The sequence below is a fragment of the Nerophis lumbriciformis genome, linkage group LG14 (genome assembly GCF_033978685.3).
Source record: "Nerophis lumbriciformis linkage group LG14, RoL_Nlum_v2.1, whole genome shotgun sequence".
NCBI lineage: Eukaryota > Metazoa > Chordata > Actinopteri > Syngnathiformes > Syngnathidae > Nerophis > Nerophis lumbriciformis.
Genome location: NC_084561.2, coordinates 45,354,896 through 45,377,879, shown reverse-complemented (window position 1 = coordinate 45,377,879; position 22,984 = coordinate 45,354,896). Strand labels below are relative to the sequence as shown.

Below are 22,984 nucleotides of genomic sequence, written 5' to 3'. Positions count from 1 at the left end.
CGTGTGGTAGATGCAGAATGTGGACGTTTGAATGCGATACAAAAACATGTGGTAGATGCAGTGTGGACGTTTGAAGGCATGCAAAAACGTGTGGTAGATGCAGCGTGTGGACGTTTGAAGGCGATACAAAAACGTGTGGTAGATGCAGCGTGTGGTCGTTTGAAGGCATACAAAAACGTGTGGTAGATGCAGAGTGTGGTCGTTTGAAGACATACAAAAATGTGTGGTAGATGAAGTGTGGGCGTTTGAAAGCGATACAAAAACGTGTGGTAGATGCAGCGTGTGGACGTTTGAATGCGATACAAAAACGTGTGGTAGATGCAGCGTGTGGACGTTTGAAGGCGATACAAAAACGTGTGGTAGATGCAGCGTGTGGACGTTTGAAGGCGATACAAAAACGTGTGGTAGATGCAGCGTGTGGACGTTTGAAGGCATACAAAAACGTGTGGTAGATGCAGAGTGTGGATGTTTGAAGACGATACAAAAACGTGTGGTAGATGCAGAGTGTGGACGTTTGAAGGCGATACAAAAACATGTGGTAGATGCAGCGTGTGGACGTTTGAAGGCATACAAAAACGTGTGGTAGATGCAGAGTGTGGACGTTTGAAGGCGATACAAAAACGTGTGGTAGATGCAGAGTGGACTTTTGAAGGTGATACAAAAACATGTGGTAGATGCAGCGTGTGGTCGTTTGAAGGCATGCAAAAACGTGTGGTAGATGCAGAGTGTGGACGTTTGAAGGCGATACAAAAACGTGTGGTAGATGCAGCGTGTGGACGTTTGAAGGCGATACAAAAATATGTGGTGAATGCAGTGTGGACGTTTGAAGGTGATACAAAAGCGTGTGGTAGATGTGGCGTGTGGACGTTTGAATGCGATACAAAAACATGTGGTAGATACAGCATGTGGATGTTTGAAGGCATGCAAAAACGTGTGGTAGATGCAGAGTGTGGTCATTTGAAGGCGATACAAAAACGTGTGGTAGATGCAGCGTGTGGACGTTTGAAGGCGATACCAAAACGTGTGGAGTGCTGACTCACAACAAGCATGAAGGTGAGTTCACACGCTGATGTTCACACGCTGGCTGTTATGACCTCACCTGCAGCGCTGCCACCACATGATTGACAAGGATGTTGGAGGCGGGACAAAGCAACAACACGCTCATTAAGCCAGTGGAGTGTCTCCCCGCCTGGGGGAAGATGGCCGCTGATGGAGAGAAGAAGATTCACTCCCTTCCTTTCCTCATCAGTCTCCTCCGATTACTACTTGAGGGGCTGGGAAGGAGGGGAGGAGGGGAGGAGGGGAGGAGGGAGGAGGACACGTCTCCTCTGGGACTAAGCCGAGGATAAGAGCTGGACCAATTAGGCTGGAGGCCTCCTCAGAAAATTGGAGAGAAGACTTCGCTTCGTCCATCAAATTCCCCATCAAGTGAGAAGTCAGACTGCAGTGAATGTGCACGCCAGGAAATACAACATATGATGTCAAAAATACTTCTTCTTTGTCTTTTTATTCACCACATGAATCTCCATCAGTCGCTCACTTCATTTATGCACCTTTTTTTCAAGCCGCACCCACTCATTTTTAGGGAGAAAAATATATATTTCCAAATATTAGTCACATAAATCGCAGATATTGTCATGTCTGTGTGATCATGTTTTGTTTTAGTAATGTTCGGTTTAAATTTTGGACTTTTTGTGCACTTTTGTTTTGTTTTGTCACCATAGCAACCATTAGTTTCACCTGTCACGTCACGCACCTGTTCCACGTTTGGACTCATTGTACACTCTTGTCACCATAGCAACCATTAGTTTTCACCTGTCACGTCACGCACCTGTTTCACGTTTTGAGTCACGCACCTGCTTTCACTAATCATGTCCATAGTATTTAAGTTCATTCATTTTCTGTTGTTCGTCCTGACGACATCCCTGCATTTATGCTCCTGCACTCTCTCCACACCCTGATGAACCTTGCTACTCTTTTTTTCATGCCGGTTCCATGCCAAGTAAGTTTTTGTTTGTTAAGCCAGTTAGTGTTTTGTTTAATTGTTCATAGTTTCTGCCAATGTGCAAGTTTTGTGTTTAAAGTCTAGTTTTGTACCTCCGCCCCTGTGCGCGCTTTTTGTTTATTCCTTTTTTGATAGTTTAAAATAAATCATGTACCCACCTTCAAGCCTTGACCAGTCCAGTTCATTTGCACCACGGGAGAACAAACCAAGCCAAAGTCCAAGTCTTGACAGGTATAAACCTTGTGAAATTAGTTATTCACACAAAAAGTTTATTTACATACCTTAATTGTTTCCAAATGAAACAATGTAGTATCTGTTAGTCAACAAAACAACATGTTTTCCCATTTGGTGGAAGATTACCGTATTTTCCAGACTACAAAGCGATCCGATACATTGGCCGCACCCACTAAATTTGACAAGAAACAATTTCCCCATTTATTAGCCACACCGGACTATAAGTGGCAGATATATACTGTACGTTGTGAAATGAGTTATTTAGACAGAAATATTCTGTAAATGTTTTTTACATACCTTAATTGTATCCAAATGAAACAACGTAGTATCTGTTAGTCTACAAAATAACATGTTTTTCCATTTGGTGGAAAATTACCGTATTTTCCAGACTACAAAGCGCCCCGAAATATTGGCCGCACCCACTAAATTTGACAATATTTTTTTATTCCTAGATATTAGCCGCACCGTACTATAAGTCTCAGATGTATACATTGTGAAATTAGTTATTTACACAGAAATATTCTGTAGATGTTTATTTACATACCTTCATTGTTTCCAAATGAAACAATGTAGTATCTGTTAGTCAACAAAATAACATGTTTTTCCATTTGGTGGAAGATTACCGTATTTTCCAGACTACAAAGCGCACCGATATATTGGCCTCATCCACTACATTTGACAAGAAGAAAAAAAACATGTTTCCATATATTAGCCGCACCGGACTATAAGTGGCAGATATATACATTGTGAAAAGAGTTATTTAGACATAAATATTCTGTAAATGTTTATTTACATACTTTCATTGTTTCCAAGTGAAACAATGTAGTATCTGTTAGTCTACAAAATAACATGTTTTTCCATCTGGTGGAAGAAGAGTTATTTACACAGAAATATTCTGTAAATGTTTATTTACATACCTTAATTGTTTCCAAATGAAACAATGTAGTATCTGTTAGTCAACAAAACAACATGTTTTTCCATTTGGTGGAAGATTACCCTGTCTTCCAGACTACAAAGCGCCCCGATATGTTGACCGCACCCACTCAATTTGACAAGAAACATTTGTCCATATATTAGCCACACCGGACTACAAGTGGCAGATATATACGTTGTGAAAATAGTTATTTAGACAGAAATATTCTGTAAATGTTTATTTACATACCTTCATTGTTTCCAAATGAAACAATGTAGTATCTTTTAGTCAACAAAACAACATGTTTTTCCATTTGGTGGAAAATTACCGTATTTTCCAGACTACAAAGCGCCCCGAAATATTGGCCGCACCCACTAAATTTGACAATATTTTTTTTTCCTAGATATTAGCCGCACGGTACTATAAGTCTCAGATGTATACGTTGTGAAATTAGTTATTTACACAGAAATATTCTGTAAATGTTTATTTACATACCTTCATTGTTTCCAAATGAAACAATGTAGTATCTGTTAGTCAACAAAATAACATGTTTTTTCATTTGGTGGAAGATTACCGTATTTTCCAGACTACAAAGCGGCCCGATATGTTGGCCGCACCCACTCAATTTGACAAGAAACATTTTTCCATATATTAGCCACACCGGACTACAAGTGGCAGATATATACTGTACGTTGTGAAAATAGTTATTTAGACAGAAATATTCTGTAAATATTTATTTACATACCTTAATTGTTTCCAAACTGTGTCTGTAACGGGGCAGTAAAATGGCTGATCAAACAAAACAGAAGTCATGGTCATAAACAGACTCAATAACTCCATGGTGACGTTTTAGGTGAATTTACTGAGGAATTTGTGAAAGTGAAACAAAACAAAAACAATGCTATTGTAAGTTAATAATACTGATACAGACACTCTTAAACCTGTTAGCATATTAGCTAATGCTAACGACGCTAGCATGATTACATTATGATAGCAGGTACGAATATGCATGAAAACACTCCTACAGACATCACACATGGGACGCTTTAGTAAGTAAGAATAGTTTTAGTTATATTGTATATTGGAGTGATGAATGAAGAATCCATATGAGTAGAAACGCTGTATAATAACAATAATAATATTAATGATAATAATAGCACTATTAATATTAATAACAATAATAATAATAATAATACCACTAATGATGATAATAGCAAAAATAATATGAATAACATAACAATAATGATGATAATAATATTAATATTGATAATAATAACACAAATAATAATCATAATAATAATAATAATATTAATAACAAAAACAGTGATACTTTTATTATTAATAATGGTAATAATAAAGAGAAAAGGTAATCATATTAATAATTATAGTGATAATAATAGTAATAACAAGAATTAGTATTATAATAATAGTAATAGTGATAATAATAATAATGATAATATAATTATTATTATTATAACGATTACAATAGTCATAATAATAATAATAATAATAACAATAGTGCTAAAATAATAATAATGATAATAATGATAATACTAATTATAATGATTAATATTATTATTATAATAATACTGTGGTAATAATAACTAATAATTAGTATTTAATAATAATAACAATTATTGTTATTATTATTAATATTATGAATAATAATAACAATAATTATTATTAATTATTATTATTATTATTATTAATTAACAATATTATTAATAATATTATTAATAATAATAACAATAATTGTTATTATTAAATACTAATTATTAGTTATTATTACCACCGTATTATAATAATAATAATGATAATAATGATAATACTAATTATAATGATTAATATTAATATTAATATTATAATAATACTGTGGTAATAATAACTAATCATTAGTATGTAATAATAATAACAATTATTGTTATTATTATTAATATTATGAATAATAATAACAATAATTATTATTAATTATTATTATTATTAATTAACAATATTATTATTAATATTATTAATAATAATAACAATAATTGTTATTATTAAATACTAATTATTAGTTATTATTACCACCGTATTATTATAATAATAATATTAATAATAATAATAATAATAATAATTCTAATAATAATAATAACAATAATAATAATAATAATAATTATTATTATTAATATTACTATGATTGTGATTATTATCAGTATGATTATAATTTTAAAATAAATGATTATAGTAATTATTATGATAAAGGGGTAGGATTAAATAAGCTTTGCTTCTTCCTACTCCTTTTCAAACATGTTGTAAAGAGAAATATACAATTAATAAATAATGTATCACATTGTATGTGTTTACATGTTCAAAATAAATTAAACCATAACCATAATAATGTTATAATAATAATAATAATAATAATAATAATAATAATAATAATAATAATAATAACAATAATAATTATAATAATAATAATATAAATAATAATATAAATATAATAATAAAAATAATAATAATAATAATAATTAATAATAATAATAATAGCAATAATGACATTACTATTATCATTGGTATTAATATTATGATAACGATGAAAATACAAGTAATAATGTTGGAAGCCGTAGTTTCCATGGACACATTGATTGAGGTGCACTTAGTCATGTGACCCTCCCACTTGAAATGCAGCCCTACGTATGACGCTGGGTCAAATATGCACGCCTTGTTCCCTCATCAACAGCTATTGACTGCTAGTGGAACATCTCTGCACCGTCACCTGAGGTCTCACCTCCGGGTGTTGCTATTTGAGAGAGCGCCACGCTGATTGCTTGCCATTTCTCATTAAGGCCACCGCAGAATTGTCCTTCCTTTCATTAGAGGAGATCATGGCGGCAAAAAACAGGGGCAAAGGAGACACATTTCACGGATGTGAGGAAGCAAAGAATGAAAAGGCCAGGAGGGGAAGGAAGACGGCGGAAAGATGGACAGGGGGAGGGAGGAGAGCGTCACTTTAAGATCATCCGAGACGAGCATGAACGATGCAGAAATACCTGCTGGGGTCACATTATTGTGTAAGCAATAATGCTCATATTTCATCACTGGACCGCAGACCCAATTCCTTGGCCCGCAGGATAATAACAATAGTAGAAACAACAACGGTGAAAATGTAAGACCAAAAAAAAGGGCAAAATATTAGGACAGAATGAGAAAAAGCTAACATGTTCAAACTAATAATGAATAATAATACACTTAGTCACAAAGCTGACACAAAGTCGGGTCTTTAACTAAATATATAATATCTATTTTAAGCATTTGTAACCAAAAATAATAACAAAATTGCCACTGCATCAACTGACTTTTCAGTATTTGGCCCTCCATATTAGAAGCTGTCCAAATTAAATAGAATAAAACCAAAATACAAACATAGTTTGGTTAGTCAGTTCATAAAAAAATGTAAATAACACTAACTAGTGAATTATCTAAATAGAAAAAGGACACCAACAATAATAAACATAGTAGTATGGGGGTGTATTAATGGCCAAGACATGGGTAACTTACACATCTGTGAAGGCACCATTAATGCTGAAAGGTACATACAGCTTTTGGAGCAACATATGTTGCCATCCAAGCAACGTTATCATGGACGCCCCTGCTTATTTCAGCAAGACGATGCCAAGCCACGTGTTACAACAGCATGGCTTCATAGTAAAATAGTGCATGTACTAGACTGGCCTGCCTGCAGTCCAGACCTGTCTCCCATTGAAAATGTGTGAAGGCTAAAATATGAGAAGGGAGACTGTTGAACAACTTAAGCTGTACATCAAGCAAGAATGGGAAAGAATTCCGCTTCAAAAATGTGTCTCCTCAGTTCCCAAACCGTTATAGTGTTGTTAAAAGGAAAGGCCATGTAACACAGTGGTAAAAATGCCCCTCTGACAGCTTTTTTGCAATGTGTTGCTGCCATTAAATTCTAAGTTAATGATTATTTGCAACAAAAAAAATAAGTTACTCAGTTTGAACATTAAACAATGATGGGCACTATGTTTTTCTTTTTTTATTCATTCTAAATAGTAAATAAATGCGAGCAGAAGTCAGCAATTGGAGTCGCCCTACACCGCCTTCAAAAAAAACATCCAAACATTTCCATCAATTTCTATACATGCTGTAAGTAAATATGTAATGTAGTAACATTCATAATAACATGTAATATATACATGATGTAAGTATACATGTCATGTAGTAACATTCATAATAACATGTAATATATACATGATGTAAGTATATATGTAATGTAGTAACATTCATAATAACATGTAATGTATACATGATGTAAGTATATATGTCATGTAGTAACATTCATAATAACATGTAATATATACATGATGTAAGTATATATGTCATGTAGTAACATTCATAATAACATGTAATATATACATGATGTAAGTATATATGTCATGTAGTAGCATTCATAATAACATGTAATATATACATGATGGAAGTATATATGTAGTATCTAGTAACATTCATAATAACATGTAGTATATACATGATGTAAGTATATATGTAGTATCTAGTAGCATTCATAATAACATGTAATATATACATGATGTAAGTATATATGTCATGTAGTACCATTCATAATAACATGTAATATATACATGATGTAAGTATATATGTCATGTAGTAACATTCATAATAACATGTAATATATACATGATGTAAGTATATATGTCATGTAGTAACATTCATAATAACATGTAATATATACATGATGTAAATATATATGTACTGTAGTAACATTCATAATAACATGTAATATATACATGATGTAAGTATATATGTAGTATCTAGTGACATTCATAATAACATGTAATATATACATGATGTAAGTATATATGTCATGTAGTAACATTCATAATAACATGTAATATATACATGATGTAAGTATATATGTCATGTAGTAACATTCATAATAACATGTAATATATACATGATGTAAGTATATATGTCATGTAGTAACATTCATAATAACATGTAATATATACATGATGTAAGTATATATGTAGTATCTAGTAACATTCATAATAACATGTAATATATACATGATGTAAGTATATATGTAGTATCTAGTAGCATTCATAATAACATGTAATATATACATGATGTAAGTATATATGTCATGTAGTAACATTCATAATAACATGTAATATATACATGATGTAAGTATATATGTCATGTAGTAACATTTATAATAACATGTAATATATACATGATGTAAGTATATATGTAATGTAGTAACATTCATAAAAACATGTAATATATACATGATGTAAGTATATATGTCATGTAGTAACATTCATAATAACATGTAATATATACATGATGTAAGTATATATGTCATGTAGTAACATTCATAATAACATGTAATATATACATGATGTAAGTATATATGTCATGTAATAACATTCATAATAACATGTAATATATACATGGTGTAAGTATATATGTCATGTAGTAACATTCATAATAACATGTAATATATACATGATGTAAGTATATATAATGTAGTAACATTCATAATAACATGTAATATATACATAATGTAAGTATATATGTCATGTAGTAACATTCATAATAACATGTAATATATACATGATGTAAGTATATATAATGTAGTAAAATTCATAATAACATGTAATATATACATGATGTAAGTATATATGTCATGTAGTAACATTCATAATAACATGTAATATATACATGATGTAAGTATATATGTCATGTAGTAACATTCATAATAACATGTAATATATACATGATGTAAGTATATATGTCATGTAGTAACATTCATAATAACATGTAATATATACATGATGTAAGTATATATGTCATGTAGTAACATTCATAATAACATGTAATATATACATGATGTAAGTATATATGTCATGTAGTAACATTCATAATAACATGTAATATATACATGATGTAAGTATATATGTCATGTAGTAACATTCATAATAACATGAAATATATACATGATGTAAGTACATTTGTCATGTAGTAACATTCATAATAACACGTAATATTTACATTATGTAAGTATACATGTAATGTAGTAACATTCATAATAATATGTATAATATACATGATGTAAGTATATATGTCATGTAGTAACATTCATAATAACATGTAATATATACATGATGTAAGTATATATGTCATGTAGTAACATTCATAATAACATGTAATATATACATGATGTAAGTATATATAATGTAGTAAAATTCATAATAACATGTAATATATACATGATGTAAGTATATATGTAGTATCTAGTAACATTCATAATAACATGTAATATATACATGATGTAAGTATATATGTAGTATCTAGTAGCATTCATAATAACATGTAATATATACATGATGTAAGTATATATGTCATGTAGTAACATTCATAATAACATGTAATATATACATGATGTAAGTATATATGTCATGTAGTAACATTCATAATAACATGTAATATATACATGATGTAAGTATATATGTCATGTAGTAACATTCATAATAACATGTATAATATACATGATGTAAGTATATATGTCATGTAGTAACATTCATAATAACATGTAATATATACATGATGTAAGTATACATGTCATGTAGTAACATTCATAATAACATGTAATATATACATGATGTAAGTATACATGTCATGTAATAACATTCATAATAACATGTAATATATACATGGTGTAAGTATATATGTCATGTAGTAACATTCATAATAACATGTAATATATACATGATGTAAGTATATATAATGTAGTAACATTCATAATAACATGTAATATATACATAATGTAAGTATATATGTCATGTAGTAACATTCATAATAACATGTAATATATACATGATGTAAGTATATATAATGTTGTAAAATTCATAATAACATGTAATATATACATGATGTAAGTATATATGTAGTATCTAGTAACATTCATAATAACATGCAATATATACATGATGTAAGTATATATGTAGTATCTAGTAGCATTCATAATAACATGTAATATATACATGATGTAAGTATATATGTCATGTAGTAACATTCATAATAACATGTAATATATACATGGTGTAAGTATATATGTCATGTAGTAACATTCATACTAACATGTAATATATACATGATGTAAGTATATATAATGTAGTAAAATTCATAATAACATGTAATATATACATGATGTAAGTATATATGTAGTATCTAGTAACATTCATAAAAACATGTAATATATACATGATGTAAGTATATATGTCATGTAGTAACATTCATAATAACATGTAATATATACACGATGTAAGTATATATGTCATGTAGTAACATTCATAAAAACATGTAATATATACATGATGTAAGTATATATGTCATGTAGTAACATTCATAATAACATGTAATATATACATGATGTAAGTATATATGTAGTATCTAGTAACATTCATAATAACATGTAATATATACATGATGTAAGTATATATGTAGTATCTAGTAACATTCATAATAAGTATTTGTTCACTTTCTTTCCAACAACAACAAGACTACTAATCATGGCAGACTTGATGAGAGACAACAAACATAATAAAATAATCACCTACTGTACAATGTCGGCTTTCACCGGATGCTGACTGACAAAATGTTGATAAAATATTCCCGTTTAGATGAAGAATTAATCAGAATCCTCACCAAGAGAAAAAGTTCATAGAACCAAGCGTCTTTTCCTGTCTTTCTTGCCAGCTGTCAAAGTGTACCAACTTGTCAGATTATGTCCTCCTCCTGTTGCTATGCGGGTGAGAGACATCATTTATGATTGACATTTAACTTTCATGAGCACCGAGGCGAGAAAGCAGCTCACCGGACGATGATGTCATATAGCAGCTTTAGCTAGTCAGCTAAAGCTTTTTGGCAGATACAAATCGCGAAGAGAACTTATAAAAAACTGAATCGTGGAATCGGAACCGGAAACATTTCATAGTCTCGCAATTCCATCCGTGACCCAGAATGTCTGGAAGAAGCATCAGATCTTTGCCAACCTTGGAGAGAGCAAGATCCTACATGCAAGCTCATATCACCACATACTTCTTTCATGCTGATACAGGACCGATAGCTGATATCAGTATCAGACGGGGATACCAACTTGTGAGCCTGAGAGAGTTCAGTATCAATTAATATTACATTTGGGAGGTCACACTGACTCCAACTAAACCAAATAACTTGACCAGACCAATTGAGCCCCTGGCCCTGGCGTCGGGCCCCCTGGTCCACAGAACAGTCCAGAGTGTAACAGGCCCACTGAAGACACTTTCTGGTCCCTGCACTTGGTCGACTTTACTCTGTTGGCTCAATCTGCCTACTCAGCTGCCGACACAACATGACTGTTGTGCCCACGCTGGCGTGAAGCTCAAATGCTGTAAGGCATCAGAAGATAGGGAAGCAGACCCATAAGAAGAAAGACAAATGTGAAGATGCAGACCCACAAGAAGAAAGACAAATGTGAAGATGCAGACCCACAAGAAGAAAGGTGAAGATGCAGACCCACAAGAAGAAAGACAAAGGTGAAGATGGAGACCTACAAGAAGAAAGGTGAAGATGCAGACCCACAAGAAGAAAGACAAAGGTGAAGATGGAGACCTACAAGAAGAAAGGTGAAGATGCAGACCCACAAGAAGAAAGACAAAGGTGAAGATGGAGACCTACAAGAAGAAAGGTGAAGATGCAGACCCACAAGAAGAAAGACAAATGTGAAGATGCAGACCCACAAGAAGAAAGACAAATGTGAAGATGCAGACCCACAAAAAGAAAGACAAATGTGAAGATGCAGACCCACAAGAAGAAAGACAAAGGTGAAGATGCAGACCCACAATAAGAAAAATAAACGTGAACATGCAGACCCACAAGAAGAAAGACACAGTTGAAGATGCAGACCCACAAGAAAAAAGCCAAACGTGAAGATGCAGACCCACAAGAAAAAAGACAAAGGTGAAGATGCAGACCCACAAGGAGGAAGACAAATGTGAAGATACAGACCCACAAGAAGAAAGACAAAGGTGAAGATGCAGACCCACAAGAAGAAAGACAAACGTGAAGATGCAGACCCAGAAGAAGAAAGACAAACGTGAAGATGCAGACCCACAAGAAGAAAGACAAATGTGAAGATGCAGACCCACAAGAAGAAACACAAATGTGAAGATGCAGACCCACAAGAAGAAAGACAAATGTGAAGATGCAGACCCACAAGAAGAAAGATAGAGGTGAAGATGGAGACCTGCAAGAAGAAAGGTGAAGATGCAGACCCACAAGAAGAAAGACAAAGGTGAAGATTGAGACCTACAAGAAGAAAGGTAAAGATACAGACCCACAAGAAGAAAGACAAAGGTGAAGATGCAGACCCACAAGAAGAAAGACAAATGTGAAGATGCAGACCCACAAGAAGAAAAAAATAACGTGAAGATGCAGACCCACAATAAGAAAAACAAACGTGAACATGCAGACCCACAAGAAGAAAGACAAAGGTGAAGATGCAGACCCAAAAGAAGAAAGACAAACGTGAAGATGCAGACCCACAAGGAGGAAGACAAATGTGAAGATACAGACCTACAAGAAGAAAGACAATAGTGAAGATGCAGACCCAAAACAAAGACAATGGTGAAGATGCAGACCCACAAGAAGAAAGACAAAGGTGAATATGCAGACCCACAAGAAGAAAGGTGAAGATGCAGACCCACAAGAAGAAAGACAAAGGTGAAGATGCAGACCCACAAGAAGAAAGGTGAAGATGCAGACCCACAAGAAGAAAGACAAAGGTGAAGATGCAGACCCACAAGAAGAAAGACAAAGGTGAAGATGCAGACTCACAAGAAGAAAGACAAATGTGAAGATGCAGACCCACAAGAAGAAAGACAAATGTGAAGATGCAGACCCACAAGAAGAAAGACAAATGTGAAGATGCAGACCCACAAGAAGAAAGATAAAGGTGAAGATGGAGACCTACAAGAAGAAAGGTAAAGATACAGACCCACAAGAAGAAAGACAAATGTGAAGATGCAGACCCACAAGAAGAAAGACAAATGTGAAGATGCAGACCCACAAGAAGAAAGACAAAGGTGAAGACGCAGACTCAAAAGAAGAAAGACAAACGTGAAGATGCAGACCCACAAGAAGAAAAGTGAATATGCAGACCCCCAAAAAAAGACAATGGTGAAGATGCAGACCCCAAAAAAAGACAATGGTGAAGATGCAGACCCAAAAGAAGAAAGGTGAAGATGCAGACCCACAAGAAGAACGACAAAGGTGAAGATGCAGACCCACAAGAAGAAAGGTGAAGATGCAGACCCACAAGAAGAAAGACAAAGGTGAAGATGGAGACCTACAAGAAGAAAGGTGAAGATGCAGACCCACAAGAAGAAAGGTGAAGATGCAGACCCACAAGAAGAAAGGTGAAGATGCAGACCCACACGAAGAAAGGTGAAGATGCAGACCCACAAGAAGAAAGACAAAGGTGAAGACCCACAAGAAGAAAGGTGAAGATGCAGACCCACAAGAAGAAAGACAAAGGTGAAGATGGAGACCTACAAGAAGAAAGATGAAGATGCAGACCCACAAGAAGAAAGGTGAAGATGCAGACCCACAAGAAGAAAGGTGAAGATGCAGACCCAGAAGAAGAAAGGTGAAGATGCAGACCCACAAGAAGAAAGATGAAGATGCAGACCCACAAGAAGAAAGATGAAGATGCAGACCCACAAGAAGAAAGGTGAAGATGCAGACCCACAAGAAGAAAGGTGAAGATGCAGAACCACAAGAAGAAAGGTGAAGATGCAGACCCAGAAGAAGAAAGGTGAAGATGCAGACCCACAAGAAAAAAGGTGAAGATGCAGACCCACAAGAAGAAAGATGAAGATGCAGACCCACAAGAAGAAAGATGAAGATGCAGAACCACAAGAAGAAAGATGAAGATGCAGAACCACAAGAAGAAAGGTGAAGATGCAGACCCAGAAGAAGAAAGGTGAAGATGCAGAACCACAAGAAGAAAGGTGAAGATGCAGACCCAGAAGAAGAAAGGTGAAGGTGCAGACCCACAAGAAAAAAGGTGAAGATGCAGACCCACAAGAAGAAAGATGAAGATGCAGACCTACAAGAAGAAAGATGAAGATGCAGACCTACAAGAAGAAAGATGAAGATGCAGACCCACAAGAAGAAAGATGAAGATGCAGACCCAGAAGAAGAAAGATGAAGATGCACACTAACACTTGCTGCTGAAAGTTACACAACCAGAAGCGATCCAGCTTCAGTGTGTGTGTTGTGGACCACACCTTCTGACACTTTGACCCCGCCCACCTGGCCCAGGAGCATACCACATGGAGTGGGAGGAGTACTTAGACCCCGCCCACCTGGCCCAGGAGCATAGGGCATGGAGTGAAGGAGTACTTAGACCCCGCCCACCTGGCCCAGGAGCATGAGACATGGAGTGAAGGAGTACTTAGACCCCGCCCACCTGGCCCAGGAGCATGAAGCATGGAGTGGGAGGAGTACTTAGACCCCGCCCACCTGGTCCAGGAGCATACCACATGTAGTGAAGGTGTACTTACGGGTGAGAGGCACACTGGCGTTGGCGGTGCCCAGTTTGTTGGTGGCGATACAGGTGTAGTTCCCGTAACGATCCTCCGTCATGTTGCTCACCGTCAGGACGGATCTGGAACTCAGGCTTTTGATGTCGATGCCCTGACCCTTCAGAATCCTGACAACACACAAACACATGCCCTTGGTCTTTGTTGGCACACACACACACACACACACACACACACACACATACACACACACACACACACACACACACACACACACACACACACACACACTTGTGAACTTATTATGGGTTTACTGAAAAAAACTGAGCAGTTTGGCCACAATACCCAGCAATATGTTTGGAGGAGAAAAGGTGAGGCCTTTAATCCCAGGAACACTATGCCTACCGTCAAGCATGATGGTGGTAGTATTATGCTCTGGGCCTGTTTTGCAGCCAATGGAACTGCTGCTTTAAATGGGACAATGAAAAAGGAGGATTAGCTCCAAATTAAAATCATCAGCCCGGAGGTTGGGTCTTGGGCGCAGTTGGGTGTTCCAACAGGACAATGACCCCAAAACACACCTCAAAAGTGGTAAAGGAATGGTTAAATCAGGCTAGAATGAAGGTTTAAAGAATGGCCTTCCCAAAGTCCTTACTTAAAGGTGTGGACAATGCTGAAGAAACAAGTCCATGTCAGAAAAGCAACACATTGAGCAATTTTTTGGTCCAAAAATGTCACTATTTTACAAGAACAACAAAAACATTTGGCAATATTGTGATAAAAGTCAGAATTTGTGAAGATGCAGACCCACAAGAAGAAAGACAAAGGTGAAGATGCAGACCCACAAGAAGAAAGACAAATGTGAAGATGCAGACCCACAAGAAGAAAGACAAAGGTGAAGATGTAGACCCACAATAAGAAAAACAAACGTGAACATGCAGACCCACAAGAAGAAAGACAAAGGTGAAGATGCAGACCCACAAGAAGAAAAAAATAACGTGAAGATGCAGACCCACAATAAGAAAAACAAACGTGAACATGCAGACCCACAAGAAGAAAGACAAAGGTGAAGATGCCGACCCACAAGAAGAAAAACAAACGTGAACATGCAGACCCACAAGAAGAAAGACAAAGTTGAAGATGCAGACCCACAAGAAGAAAGACAAACGTGAAGATGCAGGCCCACTAGAAAAAAGCCAAACGTGAAAATGCAGACCCACAAGAAAAAAGCCAAATGTGAAGATGCAGACCCACAAGAAAAAAGACAAAGGTGAAGATGCAGACCCACAACGAGGAAAACTAATGTGAAGATGCAGACCCAAAAGAAGAAAGACAAACGTGAAGATGCAGACCCACAAGAAAAAAAAACAAACGTGAAGATGCAGACCCACAAGAAAAAAGACAAAGGTGAAGATGCAGACCCACAAGAAAAAAGACAAAGGTGAAGATGCAGACCCACAAGGAGGAAAACAAATGTGAAGATACAGACCCACAAGAAGAAAGACAAAGGTGAAGATGCAGACCCAAAAGAAGAAAGACAAACGTGAAGATGCAGACCCACAAGAAGAAAGGTGAAGATGCAGACCCACAAGAAGAAAAGTGAAGATGCAGACCCAAAAAAAAGACAATGGTGAAGATGCAGATCCAAAAAAAAGACAATGGTGAAGATGCAGACCCAAAAAAAAGACAATGGTGAAGATGCAGACCCAAAAGAAGAAAGGTGAAGATGCAGACCCACAAGAAGAAAGACAAAGGTGAACCAGGTGAATTTTACATGACAAATGTCACCATTTTGCATTAAAAAGTAATCATTTTGCATGAAAAAGTCATACTTTTATGAGAAAATATTGCAATATTACAAAAACAGAAAGAACATGAGAAATTGTTCCCAATTTTACAAGAAAAAAGTCGACACATTGTGAGAAATTTTTTTTTTAAATTGGATTTTAATCTTCATTATTTACTTCAAGTATATATTATATACATATTTCTTTATTTTTTTTAAATTAATTTTAGCCAAATGGGGCGCATTTCAATTTCTTACACACACTTGTTATTTCATATGTTGACCAGAGGGGGAGCACTTTTAAAAGCGACACACAGTCAATGTGGAAAATCCCTCCTTTTTGGGACCACCCTCATTTTGACCAGCAGGGGTGCTAATGAGACATTGTCTATTAGATGCAATGTTATTGATGTATGTCATCACTTGTTCACACCTCCTCATATGGAAGATACTTTTCCTTCTTCATGTCTCAAGAAGGCACACACACACACACACACACACACACACATAGTGCTCCCAGGTAACAGACACGTAAATAAATAAATAATAAATAATAAATATGTTGGTTGGAGAGTTTATTGAAGTGCTACTCGGAGTAAAGAACCACTCAGCGTGACAAACATTTTTATTGTCCCTGACACCTTCTTCGTCACCCTTGGCATGCTAGTTGTGTGTGTGTGTGTGTGTGTGTGTGTGTGTGTGTGTGTGTGTGTGTGTGTGTGTGTGTGTGTGTGTGCACCATGAACAGACATTCATAGTTTTTATAGAAGAAATATTGTGTCACGTTGAACTGTTGACATGATTGATGTCAGGTAGTTAGACTTGGCAATTAATGTTATCTAATGATGTCATTATCTGATTTGCATAACTACCTTTGATGTTCAATCAGCTTTTTTTGGTACGTTTCACAAGAAATATGCACAATTTCATAATTCAAATACATATATTCACAAACGTTAGTTTTATTTTGTGCAGCACTCGACATTTGTGCGTTCAAATTAGACACGTTCATGTTATAGCAACAATTTAGACACTTTCATGTTATAGAAAGAATTTAGACAAGTTCATGTTATAGTAACAATTTAGACACTTTCATGTTATAGTAACAATTTAGACACTTTCATGTTATAGTAACAATTTAGACACGTTCATGTTATAGTAACAATTTAGACACGTTCATGTTATAGTAACAATTTAGACACTTTCATGTTATAGTAACAATTTAGACACTTTCATGTTATAGTAACAATTTAGACACTTTCATGTTATAGTAACAATTTAGACACTTTCATGTTATAGTAACAATTTAGATACTTTCATGTTATAGTAACAATTTAGACACTTTCATGTTATAGTAAAAGTTTAGACACTTTCATGTTATAGTAATAATTTAGACACGTTTATGTTATAGTAACAATTTAGACACTTACATGTTATAGTAAAAGTTTAGACACTTTCATGTTATAGTAACAATTTAGACACGTTCATGTTATAGTAACAAATTAGACACGATCATGTTATAGTAACACATTACACACGTTCATGTTATAGTAACAATTTAGACACTTTCATGTTATAGTAACAATTTAGACACTTTCATGTTATAGTAACAATTTAGACACGTTAATGTTATAGTAACAATTTAGACACTTTCATGTTATAGTAACAATTTAGACACTTTCATGTTATAGCAACAATTTAGACACTTTCATGTTATAGCAACAATTTAAACACTTTCATGTTATAGTAACAATTTAGACACGTTCATGTTATAGTAACAATTTAGCCACGTTCATGTTATAGTAACAATTTAGACACTTTCATGTTATAGTAACAATTTAGACACGTTCATGTTATAGTAACAATTTAGACACGTTCATGTTATAGTAACAATTTAGACACGTTCATATTATAGCAACAATTTAGACACTTTCATGTTATAGCAACAATTTAGACACTTTCATGTTATAGTAACAATTTAGACACGTTCATGTTATAGTAACAATTTAGACACGTTCATGTTATAGTAACAATTTAGACACGTTCATGTTATAGAACCAATTTAGACACTTTCATGTTATAGTAACAATTTAGTAACAATTTAGACACGTTCATGTTATAGTAACAATTTAGACACGTTCATGTTATAGTAACAATTTAGACACTTTCATGTTATAGTAACAATTTAGACACGTTCATGTTATAGTAACAATTTAGACACGTTCATGTTATAGTAACAATTTAGACACGTTCATGTTATAGTAACAATTTAGACACGTTCATGTTATAGTAACAAATTAGACACGTTCATGTTATAGTAACAATTTAGACACTTTCATGTTATAGTAACAATTTAGACACGTTCATGTTATAGTAACAATTTAGACACTTTCATGTTATAGTAACAATTTAGTAACAATTTAGACACTTTCATGTTATATTAACAATTTAGACACGTTCATGTTATAGTAACAATTTAGACACTTTCATGTTATAGTAACACTTTAGACACGTTCATGTTATAGTAACAATTTAGACACTTTCATGTTATAGTAACAATTTAGACACTTTCTTGTTACGTTCATGTTATATATATCCCTACTGTACACTTAACTGTACACCCTACTATACCTCTTTATTGTACACCTTACTTTACACTTTACTGTACACCTTACTGTACCATTTTACTGTACACCTGACTGTACCCCTTTACTTTACACCCTTCTGTACACCCTATTGTAGACCTTACTGTACACCCGATGGTACCCTTTACACTCTACTGTAAACCCTACTGTACACCCTAGTGTACCCCTTTACCATACAATCTACTTTACACCCTACTGTACACCTTAGTCTACACCCTACTATACCCCTTTACTGTACATCCTATTGTACACCTTACTGTACAACCTACTGTAGACATCGTTGTACACCTTACTCTAAACCCTACTGTACACTCTACTGTACCCATTTACTGTACACCCTATTGTACACTTTACTGTACACCCTATTGTACCCCTTTACTTAACAACCTACTGTACACCTTACTGTACACCCTATTGTACCCCTGTACTTTACGACCTACTGTACACCCTACTGTACACCTTACTGTACACCATATTGTACACCTTACTGTACACCCTATTGCACACCTTACTGTACACCCTATTGTACCCCTTTACTTTACAACCTTCCTTACACCCTACTTTACACCTTACTGTACATCCTACTGTACACCCTATTGTACCCCTTTACTTTACAACCTACTGTACACCCTACTTGACACCTTACTGTACATCCTACTGTACACCTTTACTTTAAACACTACTGTACACCTAACTGTATACCCTACTGTACACCCTATTGTACACCTTACTGTACACCCTACTGTACCCCTTTACTTTACACCTTACTATACATCCTACTGTACACCCTATTGTACCCCTTTACTTTACACCCTACTGTACTCCTTACTGTGAACCTTACTGTACACCCTGCTGTGCACCCTACTATACAACTTACTGTACACCTTTACTTTACACCTTACTGTACACCAGACAGTTTCCCTTTACTGTACACCTTACTGTACCCCTTTACTGTATACTTCACCGTGCACCCTAGTGCACACCTTACTGTACACCTTTACTGTATACTTCACTGTGCACCCTAGTGCACACCTTACTGTACACCTTACGGTACACCTGATGGTACACCTTACTGTACACCTTACTGTCCACTCTACTGCACACCCGATTGTACAACCGACTGCACACTTTACTGTACACCTTACTGTACCATTTACTGTATACTTCACCGTGCACCCTAGTGCACACCTTACTGTACACCTTTACTGTATACTTCACCATGCACCCTAGTGCACACCTTACTGTACACCTTACGGTACACCCGATGGTACACCTTACTGTACACCTTACTGTCCACTCTACTGCACACCCGATTGTACAACCGACTGCACACTTTACTGTACACCTTACTGTACCCCTTTACTGTATACTTCACCGTGCACCCTAGTGCACACCTTACTGTACACCTTTACTGTATACTTCACTGTGCACCCTAGTGCACACCTTATTGTACACCTTACGGTACACCCGATGGTACACCTTACTGTACACCTTACTGTCCACCCTACTGCACACCCGATTGTACACCCGACTGCACACCTTACTGTACACCTTACTGTACATTGTTATTATTGTTATTATTGTTTGAGGCCTAATGAAGCAAACAGGAGAAGTGTTCAAGTGTGCTCACCTTTTCTCACCCTTGAACCAATCAAAGGTCGGCGAAGGAACAGCCGCCGCTTCACACCTGAGGAGAGCCGTGCGTCCGAGAACTACTCCGTTACTTTTCATCTCGTGGATGGAGGGAGCGACTGCACGACACACACACACACACACACACACACACACACACACACACACACACACACACACACACACACACACACACACACACACACACACACACACACACACACAACAAGGAAAGGAAAGTCATCAATGGCCACAAATAATTTGATGATTCAACAACATAATTGTCTTCCTAAAGATGAAAAAGTTGCAACATTTGGAGAGAAACATTTTTAATTTTACATTCAAATGAATCATTTCATGCTGTCGAGCCGCTGTCAATCATCCCCAACAGGAAGTCAATCATCCCCAACAGGAAGTCAATCATCCCCAACAGGAAGTCAATCATCACCAACAGGAAATCAATCATCACCAACAGGAAGTCAATTTTCACCAACAGGAGGTCACAATCATTACCAACAGGAAGTCAAACATCCCCAATAGGAAGTCAAACATCAACAACAGGAAGTCAATCATCACCAACAGGATGTCAATCATCAGCAACAGGAAGTCAATCATCCCCGACATTAAGTCAATCATCACCAACAGGAAGTCAGTCATGACCAACAGGAAGTCAATCATCACCAACAGGAAGTCAGTCATGACCATCAGGAAGTCAATCATCACCAACAGGAAGTCAGTCTTCACCAACAGGAAGTCAATTTTCACCAACAGGAGGTCACACTGTTCATAACTTTTATGGACAGAATTTCTAGGCGCAGTCAAGGCGTTGAGGGGATCCGGTTTGGTGGCTGCAGGATTAGGTCTCTGCTTTTTAAACATGATGTGGTCCTGATGGCTTCATCTGGCCAGGATCTTCAGCTCTCACTGGATCGGTTCGCAGCCGAGTGTGAAGCGACTGGGATGAGAATCAGCACCTCCAAGTCCGAGTCCTTGGTTCTCGTCCGGAAAAGGGTGGAGTGCCATCTCCGGGTTAAGGAGGAGATCTTGCCCCAAGTGGAGGAGTTCAAGTACCTCGGAGTCTTGTTCACGATTGAGGGAAGAGTGGATGGTGAGATCGACAGGCGGATCGGTGCGGCGTCCTCAGTAATGCGGACGCTGTATCGATCCGTTGTGGTGAAGAAGGAGCTGAGCCGGAAGGCAAAGCTCTCAATTTACCGGTCGATCTACATTCCCATCCTCACCTATGGTCATGAGCTTTGGGTTATGACCGAAAGGACAAGATCACGGGTACAAGCGGCCCAAATGAGTTTCCTCCGCCAGGTGGCGGGGCTCTCCCTTAGAGATAGGGTGAGAAGCTTTTGCCATTAAAATGACAGATACCAGACAGATGGCCGATGATAAATTGCGAAGGAATTTTGCCCGTTCCATAGGATGTGGGCGTGGCCTGGCGCCAAATGTCGATTTGCCGGCCTGCCACAAAACCTTCAACATTCATAACTCGGTGTTGTGTTTACTGAGAGGAGGTGACGGCAAACAGACACCAGGGGGCAGTATATACAATTATTTATTATATATATATATATATATATATATATATAGTCAACATATATATATATATATAAATAATAACAAACAATACTACTAAACTAAGGAAATGGAGTGTGAACTAGAATACAAGAGTGTGTGGTGTAAGACTATGTGTGTAGTTAACTGAAGTGAGTGTTACCAACGTGTTGAACGAGATACGAGGAAGTCCATGGGGCAGGCAGGTTATCCGGGGCGAGAGAGAGGCGTCGGAATCCAGGGGCGAGCAAGAGGTCGAGGAACGAAGGAAGCAGTCAGAGTCCAGAGGGAGATCCAGGGGAAAATGAGACGCACAGCTCGCTTTCCAGGCGACGGAGGGTAGGTACACCATGAGAAAGCTAAGTTCCCGCCCGATCCTAGGGTCCACTGGTCTTTTAACCAGCTCGCCCTCATCAGTTCCAGGTGTGAAGATTGCCAGCGAGTGATTGCAGCTGGTGGCTGCTGCAGGGCGGGGACGCGCGCGGCGCGTCCCTGGATGTGCGCACCCGTGGGCGTGTCCCGAGGTGCGCACAGACGGATGAGCGGCGTTGGCAGGAGCCTGAGCCGTAACACTCGGCTCCACAAACTCAGATCCCGATCGGA

General features: G+C 36.3%; 1 protein-coding gene across 1 annotated transcript in view; it reads right to left on the bottom strand.

Annotated features, from left to right (window-relative positions):
* The window catches only part of negr1 (neuronal growth regulator 1), a 385,111-nt gene that overhangs the window by 102,358 nt on the left and 259,769 nt on the right, over nt 1-22,984 (bottom strand). The window contains exons 5-6 of the mRNA XM_061975472.2: nt 20,817-20,937; nt 14,777-14,925 (exon numbers count right to left, since the gene is read on the bottom strand). Coding sequence (XP_061831456.1) covers nt 14,777-14,925; nt 20,817-20,937 — 270 coding nt within the window. The remainder of the gene's footprint in view (nt 1-14,776; nt 14,926-20,816; nt 20,938-22,984) is intronic.